Raw genomic sequence first — 24,150 nt, forward strand, 5'->3', positions numbered from 1 at the left:
TAGCATTATGCCAAAATTAATGAACAAAGTCCAACTTCCTTTGTAGTCAAGTTTTGCTTTTTCCTGTCAAAGTGCCTTGCAAACCCAGTTAAACTGCTCCTCGGGGCTGAAGTATAGCTTTCACACACTGCAGTGCCAGGCAGACACAGTAAAGTTACTTAAGAATCCTGTTCTAGGCATAGGCTTGAGACATATTTGCTGAGAGCTCTTAATCATGCAGTTTTGCGTACTTACACTGCATAACAAAAACACATACCAAACCAGTAAGATACAAATAGTTCTTCTCCCTAGCTTTGTAATTTTGGTCAAATGTGCTTAAAAAAAAAAACTTGCAAAGTAAGTGTTTCTCACAGTGGGAAGTGTGTTGTTGCAGGATCCATATTCTTAAAAAGCTGCAAATGTCTTGTTTTAAAATGATTAATGCTCCATGAGCTGTAATCCTTATCTTAATGGAACTGAACTGTAACCCATAATGGAGACTAGAAGCTAGATCAACAATCAACAATGACAAAATACTCAGTGTTTTCAGTAAATTTCATAGTGGACCTATTCAAAGTTAAATATTTTGTACCCTGTGGAATTTTCTGATTACTTCTAGGTAAAGTAAGCTTTCTTCTTTTTCCTATGAGTAGTGAAGGATGAATTGAAGACAATTCCGGAAGTATTCTGGAGCTAAGAAAAATTTAAATACAAGGGTTTCTGTAAAGTTGAATCTATACAAGAAGTTAGTCTATCTTAACCTAATATTTTCAAGTGAAAAGACAAGTTAAAACCCAAGTATTTAATGTACTGCTGCTAATCCAGAATACTTCCTCTTGTATGATCTTCAATAAATATGGCCAATGTAATTGCTACATATATTGTCTTCCTTATAAGTTCACAATCTGCTTGAAACAGTGAAATGCACACACAGCACAAGTCCTACTGCATCTATCAGTGCTCATGTACAGGATTAAGAACAGTGCAAATACCAGCACTTAGCCTACCTTCATTCTTGAACTACACTATTGCTATAAATGCATAAGAACAAAAACCTATTATGCAAGAGTAGTGACACTTCCAAGCCTCATTTACTGTAAAAGCACCTTCAGTTACTTTGTAGAAATCTACCACATCTTAAATAATTTTGGTTGTTTCAAAAGCTGAAATACTGTAATAACCAAAGGAATCTGAAATTACGAAGTCATGTATAAGCACCAGGTTATTTAACATTTACAGTGCAAGACAATGTCTGTAAATAAACTGATCTTAAATCAACAAGAGAGGCTACTCTACCAGTTCTCAATAGTTTTGACCTTCCCAATACATTTAGAATATAACATTCTAATTTAAAAGATGAAGGGACCTGACTTCACCTTTGGAAAACAAAACAAAACACACTGTTGCTCAGAATTTGTAAAAAGCAGGTAGCCGAGGATTAAACAGCCCACTGACCCAACAACTGGTCAGCCAGTCCCCCATGGAGCAGCGGTGCCATCTTGCACCACGGGATACTAGAGCTTGGATTCTTAATGTAGACTCTCATTCTTCACAACAGAATGACACGAGTGCCGCTATAAACTACAGATCAACAAAAGCAGCTTTTCTACAGTAAGGAAAATTTGGAAAAAAATAAGTTCTTATCTGAAATGACAATCTGAGAGCAAGCCTGCTAGGAATAGCCAGGCTAGAGGCCCGCCTTGCTTTTCAAAGAAACTGTTAGGTTTATAACAGCCACAAGTAGATGAAGAAGAAACTCCCTAAGTATTGTTCTCAGTTCACCAAATCAAATCATACAGCTGTTCCATCACCCTTCCAGGACGGAGGAGGAAGGTTGGAGCACAGCACAGAAGCCTGGAACAGAGACTAGGCCCAAAATTTTGTTAGAAATTACTTACACAAGTTTGACCTAAAAAAATTACATTGTGTTAAAAAAATACACTGTGCAATAAATCAGGCTAGTTCTCATCTTCATCCCAGTACCACTGTTTCCAGACTTCCAACTATGTAAGACACAGGTACTTTCAGAAGCATGCATGTACATCAAGGAGTTTAAGTTAGTATTATTCCAACACAGAACATACATCATTCAATTAGGCGGATCACTCTTCAATCCAAGCTCAAAGTTTAGAGCATTCTGTGAAGAAGAGATGCTAAAAAATCTCACACTAAAGCAGGGATTTATGTAGTACTAGAAAATGCAAACTAGTAAGAGATTGCCAGCACCCACACATTTTAGTTTTATTTTGATATACGTTAGTTTATTTCATGAGTTCTTTCATTTCGAGGACATAGAATAACTATTTATAATCTGAATAACCCCTTACAGGCAAGCATTCTGACTTACTTTAGCATTAAGCATAAATTGAGCAATGTTTGTTTTTCAAGTATCTTGACATCAGCTCTTAGGTCTGACAAGCAAACAGTTACTTGTTGCTCTGTGTCTAGCTCCCATGAAATAAAAACTCATGGAACTAAATTCTGTATGTCACTTGTTATTTCCTCACTGTTTTACAGAAGCTAATGTAAACTGTACGTCTAAACTTAGAAACATAATTAATTATAAAACAATAGTGAAATGAAACCATAAACAAGAGTAAACAATTCATAATGTTCACAATGCAGGGCATGATGGAACCCGTAAGGAAGAACACATGCCACCACACTTGGTTGTTTAGAAACCATACTGAGAAAGCAATGCTACTACAAGAAACAGTACCATTATACAAAGAAGAAAGTTATTGCATATTTATCACATTTATTTGCAACTCACATTAAGGCTAGATTTACTAAAATAATGACATATGTATAAGCCCCACTTTGGGCTGCTTAATGAAGCAACCAATTTCTATTACACTGAACCAAACTTCCACTAAGAAGAAGACTGACCCAGTGAATATAGAGGGCAGCCAGCATCTCCTGTTCATAGAACACGCTTGCTCCGTTCTAAAGGCTTCCGCTGTCTGTGACATGATTTCCCAAACAGTTAACAGAAGCTCCAAGTTCACTGTTTCATCAATATCCCCCTTAATTCACAGAGCACTAGATGAAATATAAGTTGACTTTTCAGAAAAAATACAGTTATAAAAGATTTCCACAGCCTAGTACTTAATCACGCCTTAGGAGAGTCCTGTTAACTCCACAGGCAGTAGCAGCCTCAGGATATGAATACAAACTTCTGCCTCACTATGTGTAAAGGCACTTTTGCTGGGAAATCAACTACTTGCACTAAAGAAGTAACTAAAGATTCATTTTTCACCTGAAGCTGAATAACACAACCTCCTCCAGCATTATGCCACCTCCTCAGTTACTGCCTTTCACCATTTACTGTTTTGAACTGTTTTGAACAACCTTTGGATTTTTTTTTAAAATTTTTTTATTTTTTTTAAGAAAACGAGGTGAGACAAAGATAGATTGAGCTATTTCACAATTTGGTCTTGACAAACAAGGCCCTCAGGACTCTTGTCCTCCAGAAGGAGGAAATGCTGCAGTCTGCTTTTCCTGTTGACTGGTACAGAACTCCAGCATTCTATCACCAAGATTGTTACAGCGTTAGAGCCACTAATCACCTGGTGCTGGGCAGGTAATAAATAAAGAGATAGTTCTAAAGCTACTTCTGAGGAAAAGCACTAGGTAAAAGATCAAGTAGGGCAGATGAAGTAGGGTAGTTGAAGGAAGACCAGGATTTTGGTTTTAGATGACATACAAGTTGCATAAAGACTCAGTGTATGAACGTACACTGTGATGGGACAAGGGCATAGTTCACTCAACCAGTGAAGTCACCTTTGTTTTGGAGAAAGTCCACTTGCGAATCTGCGACAACATGCTTGCTACCACAAGCTGCTGGGACAAGTGAGTTCAAGTGCATGTCTCTCAACTGCAAAGCACACATTCAAAACCCCTTAACTTGAATCATGAAGGTGAGTTAACAGTTAAGTTTGTCACTTCAAACTCTTACTGGTTTTTTGTTTGTTCCCTCCTCCCCCCACAAATCTTTGATATTTTTACTACGAAAGTGTCGTAGCTGAAAATGACTGAGGCTACATCATTTAAATGCTAACTCAAGTGCAATTCAGTACTACTGGATATATACAGAGCATACACTACACAAGAGATCTGAGGACAACAGCAGAAAATACAACACTGGACACCCTTAGAATAGTTATTGCAATCCTGATTAAGCTGTTTAGTGTCACACAATGACTCTGTTATCCATGCACCTGCCTTCCTCCTCAGCAAGATCTGCAGAGGCTTATTTACATTCAGTATAAATTCTACACAAGTAACCTCTCACAAAGTTTAAGCTTTTATTTTTTGAAAGCAGCTGCAACTGGGATAACACAAAACTTGGCAACTTCTTCCTACCCATCTGGGGACAGTGCATAAGATTTGAAGCTAGACTCTTGGCATGGCTAAGTTCTACCCAGTTTGTGTATCCCCACCGAAGACAGGCAGAGTAGGTGCAAGAAGTCAAAATGCTATAGACTTGACTCCAAGTGCTACAGACCACCTGCCAAGAAAAACTATCAGTGTGAAGGAGGGAAGAGAGGAAGATATTTTGGGCAAGCAACCAGGAAAGGGAAAGGATGACTGGCTGAGGCTAAGTTTGAAATGTGCAACTTGGGTTTCAAAATTTCTAGGGCAGACAGAGGAGTTCTCTGAGAAATCAGTTTCATTGCCACTGCCATAATATTGCAATCTACTACACAATAATGACTAACAAGTCAAATAATTTACACCAGAGCAGTTAAAAGTTCAGCAATCTGGTATACTCCAACAGTTTAAAAAAAAAAAAAAAAAAAGTCAATGACATTCTACAAAACACACAGCAAGTTTAAAAAAAAAATGCCCTCTAACGCACAGCCAGGAACAAGTGAACTGAACACTGGAAAGGTATTTTTGTGGACAAAGGCTATACTGCATTTAAAGTGCAACATTTGATTATGCCACTTCCATACCACAAAGAGAACAAACCCTTCCAAATCATCAGTCAGTCCCTGCATTGCATTTAAAAACAAACAAATAAAACAAAAAACTCCTGAGAAAGAGTAAGGCTGGATAAGAAACTCCCTCAATTGCAACAGGCAAGTCTGATTTTCGTTCCTAGTAAGTTTTCTGTCAGAGGTCAAAACTTTTCATTATGGCATCATGGTCAAACTTGAAACTCAAGAAAGCTCTTGATGAGAAAGCAAATTTGTAATGGCCATTGCACGCCACAGACTGTCCCTCTATGTGGTCTGGCAGTGGGTCTTCACTGGAGCAACACAGATCATACACTGCATCTGCTTAAAAAGAAAAAAGCATGAAACGAATTTTAAATAGATAGTTATCAATAAGAATATCAATAACAATACAAAGCCACACCTCAAATGTACATTCGTTAATACTTATGACAAAATCTGTAAGTCTGGTAACAAACAGAAGAAGATAACTCAAACAGCCATATTTAAAAGCTGTCTAATGGCCAGAGCAAATCTTAAGTCACAGCAATCTGGGGACATTTTCAACAGCCAGTTTTACACACAGGTGCTGTTTTGCAATTACTTTATTAATAACAAGGAAAGAAATATAGTGCTATCTCCTCAGCAGTAAGTAAAGAACTGTGTGAACTCTACAGAGTACTCTAATAGCAACCGCATATTATTACTAGAGGACAGAAAGCCTTGAACCAACACTTGGTTACCAGCACTGTGTTGACTCAGATGCTATTTTCTCAAACCAGCTTTCAGGTACTTTTTACTCAGCCACCTGCTATAATCTGACAGGTTTAATAATTAAATAGAAGAATTGCAAAACCAACATGAAGCAGTCATGTGGTCAACCAAATAAAAAAATAACTCAGACTTATAGAAATACAGCTTTATAGCATTTGATAGGTTGGCATACAAGGAAAAGCCCTCAGCCATTATTATTTAGGTGCTTTCAGCCTGTAATGTGTGACAATGCATGTAAAAATCAGACTGCACTTGCCTGTTTCAAAGTTATCTTGAAGTCTTCTTGGATTAAGCCTTTTTTCACATTTCTGGTTAAGAGAATGACCACATTATACAATTAATAAAGAAATGGCATTCTAGTTCTTGCAGGTACAACTTAAGCATCAGCTAAAAGGCATGCTGGCTATACTTGCTCTGACACACCTCCTGATGTTTGAATTATTTTACTTATAACTCAGCATGAATTCTATCATGTTACTTTATCTAGTAAGCACGATTCAAGTCCACAAGTCTTTCGGAATCATGCAGCCTTTTAAGAGTCAACAGATCATTTTTAAAATACAGGCTTATTGGGAAAAATTGAGTGTTTTCTGAATGTTTTAAGCGCGCAAGGTCTTGCATATGGTGGTTTGGAATCAAAGCTGCACATACATAACCCCATTCTTCAATCTACTTTTCCCGAAAAGCAAGGAGAAAGTATTCGCAAACACACAGCTACTGACAATTAAATTAACATGCATTAGACACACAAACTTAGAACTCTCCAGGGAAAAATTAAGTTTTAGTCCCAGGTATGCTGCTCTAAGTACAGAAATGCAGAGGAAAGTATGGCCCTTTGCACTCTGTGAAAATTAAGAGTTCCCTGGCTTCCAAATTATACTAGAAAATTATCACTGGGACATGAAATATTTAAACTTCGTAACACTGACAAAATGCAAACAAAACACCACAGAAGTATTTAGCAAAGTCTGTAAAAAGCCTACAAAGTAAATGTGGAGTATTAACAGTTCCACTTGTTTCCATCAAGATCCTACAGATTCCTGCTACAGTTTTTCTTTTATATAGCCAAATTTCTGGGCAGTCAATTCTTTGACTTTTCGTTCTTCTACTGTTAGACCCAAATATATCCAATTATTTCTCCCTACAGAGAGGATTTTACAGGATAAGAGTTTATGGTTTCTGCACTTTTACGTGAAAAACAGAGAGAAGGTAATAACCTCAAGCCAAAAAGTGAAAAGTCCAGTTAACAGCCAGGAAGCAATAAAATCTAAAGCCTGGACAGGCCAGCTGAGCTGCACAGAAAACTGGGGCTCGCTGATGTACATGAGTCAAAATAGCAGAATTGGAGAGGGGTAAAGTACAGTGGAGAAAAAAAAAAAATCAAGATATTGTATTAAAAAAAATCAGAGATATTTCAGTGAGCCTTCTCCTAGCCAGCAAAACTATGGGGATGATCAGTTACTGCAAGGAAAGGTAACAAACCAAGAATGTCATACTGAAATTTACAAACTGCTGTAGTCCTGTTATATGATTAAAAAATTAAAACTTTTATGCCAGAAAAATAATAAATCTCCATCTCAACAATTTTGCTAGAGATAACAAAATTAATAAGCATATGCATTACCACTCTGCATCTGTTGCACAACAAAACTCCATGTTTACAATAATTATAATACATTAATAAATAAGAAATGTACTACATTGACTTATCAAGACACACTACAGCAGCCTATTACCTGACAGGAACCTGGAAAGCTGCAGGACTGTCTACTGAAACAGCTGGCAAATTTTAAACTGCCAAAAACAAGACTTCCTTCCAAAATGGAAACTCTGTGAAGTTTAGTAGGCTTGTCTATTGATGTATATGCATATGAGGTAAGAAATGTTGTATTTCTACAAATACATAGCAAATATTCTGATCAAATAAACTTTTGACAGCTACACACTCTACTTTCTCTCAGTGCAACATTGGCCTGGATATTTGTTAAGCATTACTGGAAGCTGTTAATAAGAGTCACTGTGTGTTTCTTACCCAGGCATGGTTTTGCTTAACTGGTTGATTGTGTACTCCATTTGTTCGCTTCTTTTGGCTGGAACTATCTTGACACTGCTTTTTGCCATTGCTTCTCAAGCTCTGACTCTGCCATTATGTCCAAAATGTAGTAAAGAGAAGAGGTTAGATGACAGCATTGAACATAATTGCTACCTATTAGCTATAACTTTCCTCCAAATAACCTCAAACCATGTGAATGGTATATTTTATAGACAAAGCGAAACACACTGAAATTAACCACACATGCACTCTAGTTACAAAATGTCACCAGCTACTAGTTAGTCTCTCTTGCACTGCTACACACACTGTATTACACAAGAAGTTCAGTTCAGTGAGTTCCCATACATTGATGAGTATTAGTGAGTGGCATCCAAAATATATCAAAATGGTACATGAAGAACACCAAAATGATGGGTAGTAATAGCTATCTACACCTGAAACAACATGACTACCACCTGATACTCACCACCACTAATGTCTGATGAATCTGAGAATCCCCTAGTTGTTTTTTTTTTTAATGTGTTTGTACTTTTGTGTGCTATGGTGATAAAATTCAATGTTTCTGTTCCAGAGAAGAACTTTTTTGAATGAAGACATCTGTTTTAAATAGTTGTCCTGGATTCAGTGGGGACAGAGTTAATTTTCTTCACAGTAGCTGGCATGGGGCTATGCCTTAGATTTGTGCTGGAAACAGTGTTAATAACACCAGGATGTTTTAGTTATTGCTGAGCAGGGCTTACACAGAGTCAAGGCCACTTCTGCTCCTCACACAACCACACCAGTAAGTAGGCTGAGGGTGTACAAGAAGCTGGGAGGAGACACAGCCGGAACAGTTGACCCCAACTGATCAAAGGGATATTCTGTACCATATGACATCATGCTCAGTATATAAAGTTGTGGGAAGAAGAAGGAAGAGGGGGACATTCCAAGTGATGGTGTTTGTCTTCCCAAGTAATTGTTATATGTGATGGAGCCCACCTTTCCTGGAGATGACTGAACACCCGCCCGCCCATGGGAAGTGATGAATGAATCCCTTCTTTTGCTTCGCTTGTGTGAACGGCTTTTGCTTTACCCATTAAACTATCTTTATCTCAAACCACAAGTTTTCTCAATGTTACCCTTCCAGTTCTCTCCTCCATCCCACCAGGGGTGAGAAAGCAGCTGCCTGGGGTTTGGTTGCCAGATGGGGTTAAACCACAACAATAGTCCAGATGCATATGTTTGCCTAAAAAACTACTTACCTTTATTTTCAATATTTCAGACATCTCAGGATTATTATATGGCTTCTGTGGCTGTTTTGGCTTCACCCACTGTTCTGCTGAAAAGCCATCTGTAAACACCTGCTGACTACAGCGAATTTTGGATCTAATACGGGAAAACAAACAGTTCACAACAGAACTTCAAGCCTATTCATAGCAGAAGAGAAATATCAAAGAATTTTCTGCTTTTTGAGAACAACATGGAAGACAAGCTTAAGTAACCTAGTGTGGAAATTTTAATAATGCTTACTGCATTCACACAGCATTGTTTTGCCTGCTGGTAGAAAACCTGTGTTCTGCATAAACAGCAGGATAGGTCCACATTAGCATTAGTCCAGTTGTTGTTAGTGTTGATGCTAACCTGACTCACATTACTGGATCACAGCCTTTTCTTTGGGACTACAGGTTTTAAAGTTTGCTCTTACTGCTTTTGGCTCAGCTGAATCAAAAGCCAGCAGCACTTGTTTCCCTGCTGAATCCCACAGGTTTTATCTATCTAGCTAATTCTGCCAGTATTTTACAGTCCTACTTTATAGAGTCCCATTTTAACTCTGAGTAAGTGCCAAAAGCATTGAACTTGAAGCACTGAAACTTGTTTACTTGTTTTGGCTTCTGCTGCTTGGGTTGCCATAGTCAGGACTCAAGAATTTCTCTCATTTCTCACACACATGAATATTTACCAAAAAAAACCCCACACAACATACATATCATGACATTAATTAACTTCTCATCCTACTTACAGTCCTTTAAGATATGCCTGCAATTTATTTATTTTATTAATCCATTCTATTACTGGAACACAAATACTTGAACAAAGAGAAAGGCAGCTTTGTATGACCAGAGTTTTATACAAATGATGCAATGAGGTTAAACTGACCTGGTTCTTACCTAGCTTTTTCCAAGTTGGGTTTAGAGGGTGTGCTCCCTGTAGATGAAAATCCATTGTCACTATCCGAGGAATCTCCATTCCTTCGTGAAATCCATTCCCTCAATGGCCTGTGTGCAAGCAGGATCTACTTACTAAAACAAATCTAAAGAAATTGAACTCTTCTGAAAGGCACTGGCCTAGCCTTTGCCTCACCTCAAACATACCTGATAAAGGGAATTGCCATAAAAAATTTGTTAGGTGCCAAACCCAGCTTGGACTTTGGAGTCATATCATTTCTGTGGCATGGTAATTTGTCAATGGAAAACCATTCAATATTCTAGAAAAACAAGAAATAGAATAAAAATACGCTCTACTGTAGCCTTACAGAATGTTACAAATGCATATCAAATGTAATTATTTCCCTTAATGAAAAATTACAATGGAAGACTTTAACAAACAACAGGGTTTTCCACAAAGGTTAATTAACAATGGGATCATTCTTCTGACTGCAGCTACAGAGTAACAGATGGTACAGCACATATTCATTGCAAGATATAGCACCTAAAATATTATATGTTCCAGCAACTAAATTATGAATAAGTGTTTCAAAATACATCCAACCCATGGCACACTGAATGCTATAAACAAAGGCAGAATCTTTAAATAACTTTCAAAGGTGCTACTATTCTTGCTATTTTTTCTTAAAATGTCATCAAAACTAGACCAGAGATACTAGTTCAAAAATTATCCAAAAGAAATGCATTTAGTTTGCAGATTAAGTTTCATTTTTTGTTATAAAAGAAAAAAACATAGGTAAAGGCTAGGATTTGTGTTATAATTTATACATTATCACTTCAACCGTTAAAACTCTATACTTTGCAGAATGGGGGTTGAAATGTGGAATTTGCAACATACACAGTGCAGAAGATCCCACATCAGCTTTTCTACTGCAGAATCTAACCCCAAGTCCAGATAAGATGCATATTATGGAAGGAAGTTACAAACTGAACAGGTTTTCAATACAGCTCTACAGGGAATACAAAAATGGCATGCTCAGTTGTATTAAGTCAGATGAAGACAGTGCTTAAACATTGAGACAAAAATCTGTCATGGTAAGTGAAATCTGCCTGGATATGATGAAGTTCTGTTATACAAAGTGCGTATTTACAGTACATTTTAAAAAACCTCAAAGTTCACCTCTTCTACTTGGTATTTTGAAAAACGAGTCTCTAATGCAATCCTGTCTAGTCAACTACAAGTACCTTTTCCTATTTATAAAACCCAATGCCTTATTCAGTGGCACCATCTACATGAAAATATGGGCAGCTGTTCTAAACTGAATTGCAATACAAGAAAGACATTCAAACTTCAAAGATTATGTGTATCAGAAACAAGGCTTCCAACAAGCCTACTACCTCAGTCATAGCTTCTCCCTTTCACAATACCTTTTAAAAGCCTGATGGTATACAAACCATCCAAAACAGTTCCCATTTAGTGTCCCCTTCCCAACCTTCTCCTCAAAACATGCTGTTCTTTAAGTCTGGATAGCATTAGACATGAAAAACAGAACACAATCCTTTTCTCCTTCTGATATGTAGGCTTTTGTATATCACCAATCAATAACTACATCTTCAGAAGATTATATAGTTAAACATGCATCTATAACTATGAATAATGTGAAATTATTAACACATATACCACCTAAAAGAACAGGAGAATTATAGTTTGACAGCATGCACTAATATTGTTTTCATTATCAATGGAGACATCAGACAGATGGTCAAGAATCAGTCTTTGCTGCAATGCTGCAAGAAGTTGACAAGACCCTACAGTGAAGAGAGGCCATTTGTAAATAGTATTTGAGGCATTCATCATGCTTTCTAGTTTCATTATTTTACAGACTATTAGCTTTAAAGATCAACCTCCATAACAAGGTTACTACAGATTGAAATAAAATAACACATACCCGAATTTCCCTTCTGGTTTTGGGGTTGAATTTTGTGTTCTTAGGAACTCCTGGAATGATGTACAACCGTGCTAACTGATCATTAATTCGCAGCTCAATGTATTCTTCTTTGCAGATATAATCTTTAATGTCAAAGCCAGTTTCTTCAAACACCTGAGAAGCACACAGATAAAAATCAGTACAGGTATTCAGATTTATCCCTTCTGAAACTATCATAACAAGGGAAGGAATGACTTTTTCAGATCTATCCAGGAAAACAGGCCACTGCTGGAAAAAACAAGCCTTTACCTGTAGATGTAGGTTCAATAATAGGCAAAGTATTATGATCTTATGTGCTTTACATTTCTCTAAGACAGACAGACCTGTAATAAAAGTTGAAACAACTCTATTACACCTTCATGTAGCAATTTGTTAATAGGGATGGAGAGACTCTGGCTGCTCCTACATGCTGCTGGGTGCATGGAAATCTTATTCACAGCAAAAACTACTACTTGGGGAGTAAAGACACCTGCAAATTCTAGCAAGTTTTATTTGCACATCTATTTTTCTTCTCTTACAACAACCCTTCTAGCCCCAATACATACAGCCGTTTTTATACTCATAACAAAATCCAGCAATATGCTAGCAAAACTTCTACTACGAAGTTCAACTGCACATTCACACTGACAAACTTAAAACTGCATTATCAGCTACTCTAAAGAAAAAATAGTATTATACCTGCTGGAGATTACTAGAAAGATGACAATATTTGAAAAGAACAGGGTTTTTTTTTCATATTTTATGGTCTATGTCTGCACTGAAGGATCATAGTTCACAGAACGGTTTGGGTTGCAAGGGAATGTCAAAGAGCATCTAGTCCAGCCCCCTGACATGGACAGGGACATATTGCACTAGATCAGGCTACTCAATGCGCCCTACTTCAAAATATATGCTTCTGACACTACTCTCAAGTATACAAGGTTTGTAACATAAGAAGATTCACGTCAAACACACCTAAACGCTTAAATCACATCATGTCTCCAAGCCTGCTAAGTAAATACTCTTTTTTTAGAAACTTCCTAGTTCTCAAAAATCTCATGAATACCTCTCTGGGGAGCCTGTTCCAGTGCCCTACCACCCTCTGGGTGAAGAACCTCTTCCTAATACCCAGTTTAAACACAACCTTCTCAACTACCAGCTCCTGCATGTATGTATAATGAAAAATAGAACCAAATAATTGTATATAAAATAATAGCAAGAAATACTCAGAATACCTTATGCAAAATACCAATGAATTCATTGGTATCATCAAAGTGGTTGTAAATTTTTGAAAATGCAAAGGAATTTAAGCACAAATATAAAAAAGGTAAGTGTTTAATACAAAGCAAATAACTGATCAGTCAATCTTCAATCAGAATGTACAACCCCTCTTAAACCAAAATAAAAAGCTAGTCATCCTCCCATCTAACTACATTACTACAGACCTTAGGGAAACAAAAAAAAAAAAATAAAAGGAAAACAAACAAAACACAAACCAAAATCCACAGACACCAAAAAAAAACACACAAAAACCCAAAAAAAATGACCACACACTGTCTCAAGAGAAGATAATACTTCTCCTCCATACTTACTGCTAATATGAATGTTTGCCCTTCTTAAATGATCTTTCCAAATTATTTAAGTGAATTTATTGTAGAAACTCCTTTTACCGAAAGAATCATCCATTTAGTATGGTTTTGTTTCCATCAGCTTCTGAAACACTACTGCACTGTGTAGGCATTGCACAGTGAAGATCTGTTCAATTATACCTTATACAGATGCAGTTTATGGTTTTAGACCTGCGCTGACTTCAGTAAAAGCAGTTAAAAGATTTATGCACAGATATTGCAGACATGCCGATTTCTGGCCACATGCAAGCCATGAAGAACCTGCTAGTTTATGCACAATTACAATCTACCTTCATGGAAAAAGATCATAGCACCAGTGATGTTCACTATTATAATCTAAATCAATTCTCCAAATTAAAAAAAAAAAAAATCAAAATATTTTCCCCAGTATTATTGTGCTGACTTTAATGCTTTTGCTAGCCTAAATTGAAGTAAAGAGGAAGGCATACTTCACGTCATCCCTTCATGAAGCAGTTATACCTAATTTGTCCTGTCCCTTTGTGCTGTGGTCAATACATTTTTATGGTCTTCTCTCCCTTCAGTTCAGTCTTTTAGACCAGCCCTAGAAGGATCTGACTTGTAGAAGTTTCACTTAGCAAACTATTTATGGGGGACGGGGAAAGAGATATGCGTTGAATAATCAAGTTACCGTTATAAAATCCCTGCTCATCTTTCCCAAGCCCTTGAGTACTGCAGTGATAGCCCACTGCATTTGCAGATCAGGTGTTTTACTCTTTGGTACCATCTAATACCACATAAATAATGCTCTACACTCACAGATCAGTAACTGCTAACATGAAAGTGTATTTCATCTGTGTCCATTGCATAATAGTGCAATGTTAAGATCTAACATCCATATTAAATTTATGAGTGGTATGGAAAGCACCACCAGGGAATCAGAAATACAGAATTTTTCATTCATGTCTCTTTGACAGATATATTTAAAAGAAAAAGTCCATTTTTTCTAAGATACTGATTCAGTCCAGCCACGAAGAAAACTAATGCATCTTGCTACTTTCCCTCATCTTTATTTTTCCTCTCAAAAATTCTGGATGTATTATGTTACATGAACATTGAGTAGTATATTTTTACAGGCTATTCTTAACATACATCTTCACTATATACTTAGGTCTCCAGCACCAATAAATCCCACAGATTATTTTACTTTTAGATTTTATTTCCCATATATGTTGATCCTTGTTCCTGCACCACTGAACAATATAAAAGTTCTTCACAACTTTTACATAATCTTCTACAATCTCCAACTCAACTCTTTAGTCTTTTTACATTGCCCAGTGTACAGATGCTAAATCCCATTCTTCTACCTTTTTACAGTTCTGGTGGTACTTGAAATAAATATTCAAAAAGCCACAAAGTACTAATATTTCCCAAGCACCAAAAGGAATACTTTAAAGTAAAACGGTAATTCAGTAGAGAACTTTCAAAACAGTACTCACTTAACTTAGCAAGCTAATGCAAAACCATCACAAACATCAAAGAGTGATTTTTAAATTATCTAACCTCACCCTTGATTATCACTCTGGAATTCAGAAAAGCACTAAAAGCTACAGTAGAAGACTCCTGCAAGAACTGACTATTTATTTACCTGCTTTCAATAAATATAACCTAAGTAAAATGTCTTTTCATTAAACACATATAACCTGCTCTCAGAGAGATTTCATTTATTTAGCTTAAATTTAAGGGAATCAAATATAACTTACCTCTCTAGCAGCACAGTCATGAGGAGCCTCTTCTTTATTTACTTTCCCTTTTGGAAATCCCCAACCAGACTTTGCTAAATAGCCCTGAACCAAAAGAACCTGCAAAATACACAGGAACGCAACTGTTAAACACTCACTATTCTAACCAATGTCTTTGAAATGTCTTCCCTTCACTGTTCTCTGCTTCTCCAAAATGATCGTTTATCCTGGAGGAAAGAACCCATTATGCTTTCTGTATTCTAAGAACAACTGCAAAATTTTTTACAGGATCATGCAACTCTGAATAAAAATAACAAACCCGAGTAGGAAAGGAAGCAGAAATGTCTTTACTGTTTCCTGTATTATATTTCTGTACACACACAGTGTCAAGTAATTGTCAGGTCTTTGTGAATCTGAAGCACTGCTTTGTGGTTTGTTTTGTTTGTTTGTTTGGTTTTTTTGTTTGTTTGTTTTGTTTGTTTTTCCTCACCAGATGAAAAATATAAACAACAAAAAGATTACTTCTGCCAGCATATGCCATCCTTCCCTCTAGGCCTTCACAACTATTTCCATACTTACATTTTCAAGTGTCTCATCAAGAATTATTGCACCATAGGTTGGCACTCCCATTTTGTATTCTTTCCACTCCTCTAGAACCTTCTGTACATCTTCACCTTGAGGCAGTAAAAAAGGGCAGTGATTGAAGAGTACAGCAGCATGTTAAGGAAGATAAATGTAAGCATCCAGTTTCAAATCACATGCAGGCACAAAAAATTCAATGTATACAATAGCCACACTCCCTCTCCTAAGTGCTTTCAGGATATATTCTGTTGGAAGTAAAAAATATTATGAATAACCTATTACCAAGATCAGAAATTACCCGTTTTCCACAGTTCTTTAACAGTCTGAGAAACATCTCTTTTGTAGATGCTACAGAATTACGAAAGCAATTAACAGATAAAAATCACACACCTAATGATACTTCTAATCACTAACACAAACTGATATTTTGCTGCTGCAAGTATGAAATTTTATTAACAACATTCATTTTGCTCTTCATTCACTGAGACTGAAAACAATCACAGTATTAAAAAGGATATCAGCTTTAGCGAAGTCTCTTATCCCACACTGAGGTAATCCTGGTGTGTTTTGCATGTAGAAATCCAAGTAAAACCAATGGGCAAGTTCAATCTGAAAACACACTCTGATTGCATTGTCTCTCTCTTCACTTGGAATGTGTAAAATAAATCGGCTGTTAGGAAAGACAGAAGAGTAAGATTAGCCAAATATACCAGGTTGGACAAATCTAAGAACAAAAATGCATTGCAACAGTAGAATTTCTGATCCACTGGCACAGAGCAACAGACCACTGGTCTTTCAGGTTGTCTGGACAGCAAAAGGTTTTCACATCAAAGTAAAATACAATTTTTAAAGTCAAGAAAGGGAATGGATCATGATGTTCTTTCACAAAAGCCAATTAAAATAAACTAAGTAAATAAACTGTTGTGAAAACAGGAACAGTGAGGACATCCTACATAAATGGCCATATTACAAGAAAGCATGTATTTTTACATGCTCAGTAAAGAACATCTGTAAACTCTGATAACAGAAGTCGACGCTTTTTTTTCTGGACACAAGTTAACACGGCTACGTATTCTCACTTAAAACTACAGCAACCTACTGATTTACGCAGGTTTTAAAATTCAATATGATCCTATCAACTTTCTCAATCTGAAATAAAACATGGACAATTGGTTTATTTTTCAAGTCTACTTTATGCTTTAGCTCAGCTACTGGCACACAAATAGAGAGTCCCAGAGAAGTGTAAGCAGAACTGTGTAACAGCTTATTGTACTCAAGCAGAAGCAGCTTTACTTATTTATTTGTTAGATCCAGAACAACAGAATTTTTCTTCTTAGCAGTTTAAGGTTATCCACTCCATTGAGCTTAAACCATTGGACAAAGATCTTTCACATTCAAGTCTTGAGCATGACCGGGTAAATTCCAAAAGGACATAATATGATTGCCAGAAACAGAAATACATAAGACATCTTTATTTAGATTTTGACGAGTATAAATTGTTCAAAGGTGTCAAAAACGGCTGCCCCTCTCAGCCACTGTGGCCAAGGACTCTCAGGCCTAGGCAGTGTGGCCAGCCCCATGCCCTGGGGTCCTGCCCAAGCTGAGGGACACGGCTGCCACTTTCCCTTCAGCAGATTCGACCAGGAACAAATGCCAGCATATATGCCAGGGGCACACAGAGGACACCAATACAGGTGGTCCCACAGGCTGCCACAGACAGGTGCTGCCTTCAACAGCACCTATATAGAAGACTCACAATACACAAGCACAAACTGCAAACTCCCCTTCTCTTCTTCAGCTGGCAGAAGCAGAAGGTGTCCAGTGCAAGCACACACTTGACACCCTTCAGGTTCACAAGCACACATGTGTCTCAGTTTAGCCCCAGCCCTAAAACCACATGCTGCTCACTCACCCCACCCCCAGTGGGATGGGGAGGAGAATTAGAAAACAAAACGCAAAACACAGTGTGATGGGATAGAAACAGTTTAATAGAACTGCAAAAAAAAATGGAAAAATAAGCCCAAACAAATAAAAAATAACAATATACAAAGCAGGGAGTACACAGCACAGTCTCTCATCATGTGGTAAATCCAGTATTGCCGTTTGCCTTTTCCAAGCAAACAATTCCTCTGAAGCAGCAACTGTGAATTCCCAACTGCAGCCTGCACTGAAAATTCCCTGATGTCCCAGACAGCAGCTCACACACAAAGTACAATAGCACTGAACCACACAGCCCAGAGAGAACAGAGAGCATCCTGGACTGTCCCACCCTCCAGCAGTGAGAAAGAAAGAGACCGTCTCCCTGGCCAGCCCCCCTTTTTGTAACTGAGCATGACCTTATATAACACTGTTTCCCACAACATTCTCCTGGAGAAGCTGCAGCTCATGGCCTGGATGGGTGTACTCTGCAATGGATAAAGAACTGGCTGGATGGCTGGGCCCAAAGAGTTGTGGTGAATGGAGTAAAATCCAGTTGGTGGCTGGTCATGAGTGGTGTTCCCCAGGGCTCAGTATTGGGGCCAGTTCTGTTTAATCTCTTTATCAATGATCTGGATGAGGGGATTGAGTGCACCCTCAGTAAGTTTGCAGATGACACCAAATTGGGTGTGAGTGTCGATCTGCTGGAGGGTAAGAAGGCTCCACAGAGGGATGTGGACTGGTTGGATGGTTGGGCTGAGGCAAATTGCATGAGGTTCAACAAGGCCAAGTGCTGGGTCCTGCACTTGGGTCACAAGAACCCCAGGCAGTGCTACAGGCTTGGGGAAGAGTGACTGGAAAGCTGCCTGGAGGAAAAGGACCTAGGGGTGTTGATTGACAGTGGCTGAATATGTCAGGCCAGGAGAGGAAGAGAGAGCGTGAAGCAGCAGCACAAACCCCAAGGTCAGAGAAAAAGGAGGGAGAAAAGGTGTTCCATGGCAGAGCAGATATCCACACTGCGGTCTGTAGAAGATCCCATGCTGGAGCAGATGGATATTTCCTGAAGGAACTTCAGCCCATAGGACTGAACCCATGCTGGAGCAGGGGCAAAGCATGAGGAAGGAGCAGAAGCAACAAAGTGTTACAGAGTGCCCATCAACCCCCATTCCCCATCCCCCTGTGTTGCTCAGGGGAAACGAAGTAGAGGAGTCATGAAAGAAGGGGTGAAGTTGAACCTGGGGAAAACGGGGATGTCGGAAAGCTGTTGTTTAAATTTTCCTGTCTTTGTTTTTCTATCCAAATCTATTTTATTTGGCAAACTAAATTATTTTTCCCTAAATCACATCTGTTTTGCCCGTGATCTTAATCGGTAAACAACCTTCCTCTCTCATCCTGAGCCACAAGACTTTCCATTCTATTTTCTCCTACACCACACTGAAGAGGGAGAATGAGTGGCTGAGTGGGCATCTGGCTGCTGGCCAAGGTTAACCCACCACAGTCCTGAAGTCAAAAGATGGGGTAACAGTACTTGCTTATAGGAGAAAGAGAGCACCAAGAAGCTCAAAAACCTACATTAAAACTCAGTACCTCCACTTATTTATGCAGTAAAAAACAACTCAGTAGCATAACACAGCATGACAAAAAAAGATGTAGATATATGTGATTTATTTAGCAGAAGGGGTCAGAGTGGTCCTACTACTGAAGCTTAAACACACAATAACTTACCAGAACTAGAAGAAATAGTATACTGGCATTGCATGATTCTAAAACAGCCTAGAAATTCAACAAATGTTTGAAGACATTACATAGCTGGCTTTAGCTTTCCACTTGTTTTCACACGCTGCCAAGAAATATTTTGCTCTCTGAATAAGAATGAAGGTGTAACATTTCACTCTCTGAATACAAATTCTAAGTGTAGAAGTCTCTTAATTTAGTTTACTAGCAAGGAAAAACTGTGAGAGCTTGGAAGGGGGGAAAAAAAAAAGTTGAATGAAAGTGCATTAGACTGGTATTTTTAATCTTATTGTCATGCTTAGGAGACTGGTTGTGCAATGAATGCATTTAACAATAATCACCACCACCATTATCACTTCTGCTCAATTCTCACACAGAACTCTATCACTGAATATAAAAGCCTACTTGTTATTTTATTTTATACTCTTGGGAAAAGTTGTGGTTTGTTTTTTGGGGTTTTTTTAAAAGGTTTTTTTAAGAGCTAGTTTACACTGATTCACTAGTACAGGTTTCAGTGCTGTATAATTTCAGTATTAGATTCTGTGACATCAGCTATGAACATTTGAGTCTGAACATACCCATTATAGCAGGTAACTTTATATGTTGATGTCCACAGGACAAAGCCCAGGTCCTGAAAGCACTTCACCCAATGTACTTGATTTAATAAAGCCAACATGCAAGAAAATTTTTACTAATAAGCATTAAAAATTCTACATTTAAGTTTAGGTATAGCCTATATGAAACTATTACATATTCCACTTCTCACAGCATAGGAAAACACTAAGGTTCATATATGAGAACATACGCAAGTACACACTGCACCTGTAGAGTTGGTTAGTTTTGGATTTTTTTTATCTTCCACAGAAGAAATAGATATACTAAGTTTCCTATATGCAATTACAAACCTAACTGGATAGTGAAAGCTACAGCTGCTACTAAATAGCCAAACTTCACTCTCAGCAAAAATAGATGATCATACAAGTAGCGCAAGTGAAACTTTGTAAAAGCACTAGCCCATTTAGTAACAAGACAACACCAACCCTATTTAAGAACATAATGCAGACACTCCTAAAAGTTATCTTGTCTCAAAACTGAGTTGCTTTTACTGACTAAAGATAATACAAATTTGGAGTCATAGCCAAATTAACTATACAATTGAACAGCATTTGTCAAGGTCAAAACTGATTACTACAGCAAGAAATCCAGCCATCCTGTGCAGCAACTAAAAACTTGGAAGCTTTAACTCACAATTGCAAAAATAAAATAACTCATGCGGTAAAAGTAACACAGCAGTAGGTCTTGGTGGTGTTTGTTTTGTTTTGTTTTGTTATTGGGTTTTGTTGTTGTTTTGGGTGTTTTGTTTGGTTGGTTTTGTGTTTGGGTTTTGGAGGGTGTTTTATGTGGCTGGGTTTGTTTGTTTGTTGTTGTTTGTTTTGCTTTTTGTTGTTGTTTTGCTGGGTTTTGTTGTGGGGTTTTTGTTGTTGGGGGGTATGTGTTTTTTGTTTATTTGGGTTTGTGGGTTTTTTAGCCTATCTGGCTCGACACAAACAAACCAACAACAACAAAACACCACATACACCCCCAAAGACATACCTTTATATGCCTTTGGAGCTAGCAACAGCCATGAGAATTACCTGCAGGCACTAAAACAGCTGTAGCTGTCCCAAACAGTGGAATTATTATTTAGAGTAATTAGCTGAATTAGTTGGAACAGCTGCAAGTGATCTGAGGACCTAAACACCAGCCTCTCCGTGTAGCCTCTGTGTGGAGCCTCCCTGAGCCTCTGCCTACACAGAAGCCCCTGTGAGGAATCTAAAGAAAGTGGTTCAGCTGAAAGTAAAATCCAAACACCTTTTAATTCAGCAATTCATTATGTTGATGGAATTAGCACCAGCTCACAGTGGTCTTTCTGTCATAAAGAAATGTATCAAGTATGTAAAATGGCATATACCATGAGAAGCAATGGTGATTGCATCTCCTGCATACACAAACTCTTAACTAGGAGTTTGCTGTAGAGAATCCAGGCCTTGTGCTTCAGGACAAAGGAAAATATTCTTGTCCAAGGACAAACTGTGGAAGCATGACAGATATTCTAATACCCTCAATATATAAATAAAACCAATAGTTCTGTTTGATGGACAACTAAGATTTAGCTTTGCTTTTTGGTTTTCAAATACATACACACATAAAAAAAACAAACCCACACCTCAAATTACTTGGCAATCTTTACTTGAAAATAGATTTGTTTCATTGTTTAGTTTAGGAAGAGTAATGTGAATGCTTGCTATCTATCTCCTAAAAATTCTCCAATAGTTACTTAGATTTGCAGCTCACGCTGCTACAGTTCACTTTAAAAGATACTGATTTAAAAGATTCCTTTGGGTCCTACAACCTTCCAAATCTGTTATACTGAAATTATAATTATTTTAGTACTGAAGTTTTAGTTGCTGGCAGAATTTTAATAATTAAATAGAAAACCAAAGCATAGGTTGTGCTATAAAGTATTTAAATCCTCTGAATAAGTGAGCACAAAAAAATGCTTGACAATTTCTACCAGAATATCCACTAATATCATATCTATATTGAAGAACGTGGGAAGCGACAGATTTATAGCCAACCACCTGAAGAACAGCACCACTAATTTAATACTTTGTCTACTCTCTTGAGGCAAGATCTATCAGGCCCTGTCGCTACTCCAGTGCACACCAGATTCCTTCCTGTCCCACAAGAAAGTCTGAGCTCTCTGCTCCCTTCAGCTGTCTGTTCATGTCTAAGCAACGCAGCATATTTGAAGCAGGGCTGATCTGTTAGCTCTCATGAATAAGTCAACAAAGTGAATTAAAAGAAGGTGAAGTGCAAGACAGATGGTAACTACAAGCCTCTGAACAACTATTGTAAGGCTTTTATGTTGTTGTTAAAACCACATGCCTACATTCATTCAATTATAAGACAAAACACCATTTCAAAAGTAGAAAACAACAGGACCTCAGATGAACACAGTAAGACAGTGGGACTGACCCTGTAACACTATAAGATCTAATTACTCGTGCCCTTTTATCGGTCACCCCACAGGAACAACACTAATAGGCTATTTCAGTTTTATAAACATTACGATTGCCCTCTAGATTTTCTGAAGAAGTCTTAAATCATGCTTCATATGTAAGCAGGCATCTAAACAAGTCCCATCCGTCTGTAGGGAGCCCAAAGGAGATACAATAGAAACACAAATATGCTTCAGAGGCCAGACTTAAAGAACTGAAAATTTACTCGTGCATTGCAAACTCTGACTCTTGCATTAGAAGCGCAACAAAAGGTGCTGCTGAGCTGAGCCGTTCTAGCTTCCTGTGGTATTCTCATTTCAAAGCATTTTCACTCATTTGAAAACACTAATTCCAGGAAGTGGACTACCTTTCATCTCTTGTAACCTTTCCCTCTTGTACATAAACACTTCAGAAGGGGTCCTTTCGAGGTGGTAAGACAGAAGGGTTGTTTCATGTCAAATATCACATCCAGTTTGTAGCATCGAATTCTGGGGATGACAGATGAATTTAAAAGTTCAAGTGGCTACACTACACATGGCCAGGGGATGAGATCATGCGAGGAAAAAGCACCTCCCCCCTCCCCAAAGAAAACAGAACCCATGTTTTGCAAAAATTTAAATGTGTAGTCTTTAGGACAAGAAAAGCAAACCATTCACTCTGAAAGGACCAACAAGTAGGAGAGGACAGTTTCCCACTAAAGGATATTCCTTTGGCTCTTCTTTTTCTGTCTCACTGCAACAGCCTCTTCCACCAGAGTTAAATCGGCAGAAGATGCTTCCTACTACGTCTGCTAAATGAAACCGAACTTCCAAACTCTAAGTATCACGTCAGTTCATCACTGGGCACGTCATACCGACCATATGCATCTAAATGCTCTTTCACCCGCGCAAACACCGCCGACACAGTTTTGCCTCCCTCGGCCAAGCAGCATGAGCTGCTGAAGCCCGTAAGAAAAACCCAAAACGCACGTTCCGACCTTGCTCCCACACGCAGCCTCTTCCCCGCCGCCGGTTCAGCTCCACGCCAGGTTGTGCCGGCGGGCGGCCTTCCCGCCCCGCCAGCGCAGCTGCCGTCGGGAGGCGGCGCCTTCGGTCACGAAGCCGTGAGGGGGGCGGGTGCAGCCGCGCACAGGCACAGGGGGAGCCGCACCGAGCCCCTTCCTTCCGCTCTCCGGCCGCGGCAGGACTACCGGCACCGCCCCTGCCCCCGGGCCGTCCCGCTCCCCTCCTCGGAGTCCTGCCAGCCCACGGAGCGATTTCAACAGCCCCGAGCAACCCAGGCCACGCTGGCCCAGCGGCCCGATCGCGCTGTGCGGGGGGACGGCCCCCACTCCGCCCCCGCAGCGGACAGCCCGCGGCGCCACGGGACGGGGTCTCCGCCGCTCCGCTACCTGCACAGGTCGTCCAAGACGCTGCTGGGGATCTCGGCCCGTTTGGTCTCCATGGGGAAACGCGGCTCATCCCGACGCGGCGAAGCCCGAACCACGGTACAGCGGCGGGGGCGGGGCTCCTTGGTGCCCGCCCTGTGGCGAACGGGGCGGGGAGGCCGGGGAGTGGCAGCTGTCTCCCCCAATCGCCTCGCTCAAGCGGCTCCAGGGTGCTCCCGCCTGGCGGCGTGGCCTGACGCGGTGGCCCAATCAGCTGGCGAGCTACTGAGGGAACGGGACCCGCAGGTGATCGCGGGAGGCAGCC

The 24,150-nt window shown here is 39.0% G+C and overlaps 1 protein-coding gene across 4 annotated transcripts; it reads right to left on the reverse strand.

The window, feature by feature from the left end:
- Positions 1–2,212: 2,212 nt before the first annotated feature.
- Positions 2,213–24,038, reverse strand: DCP2 (decapping mRNA 2). Of its 4 annotated transcripts, none has more exons than XM_065045406.1 (11): positions 23,850–24,038; positions 16,286–16,437; positions 15,765–15,892; positions 15,207–15,305; positions 11,840–11,992; positions 10,098–10,210; positions 9,894–10,001; positions 8,988–9,111; positions 7,726–7,833; positions 5,950–6,001; positions 2,213–5,264 (listed from the first exon to the last, which is right to left on the reverse strand). In XM_065045406.1, the coding sequence occupies exons 1-11, from the start codon at positions 23,900–23,902 to the stop codon at positions 5,098–5,100; spliced, it is 1,257 nt and encodes a 418-aa protein (XP_064901478.1). In that variant the 5' UTR covers positions 23,903–24,038; the 3' UTR covers positions 2,213–5,097. The 4 variants fall into 4 exon arrangements, with proteins under 4 accessions (XP_064901478.1, XP_064901479.1, XP_013223703.3 ...); XM_065045407.1 differs by having other exon boundaries at positions 2,213–5,261; positions 23,850–24,036; XM_013368249.3 differs by lacking the exon at positions 23,850–24,038 and adding an exon at positions 23,436–23,570.
- Positions 24,039–24,150: the final 112 nt, after the last annotated feature.

Source organism: Columba livia, chromosome Z (genome assembly GCF_036013475.1).
Source record: "Columba livia isolate bColLiv1 breed racing homer chromosome Z, bColLiv1.pat.W.v2, whole genome shotgun sequence".
Taxonomy (NCBI): domain Eukaryota; kingdom Metazoa; phylum Chordata; class Aves; order Columbiformes; family Columbidae; genus Columba; species Columba livia.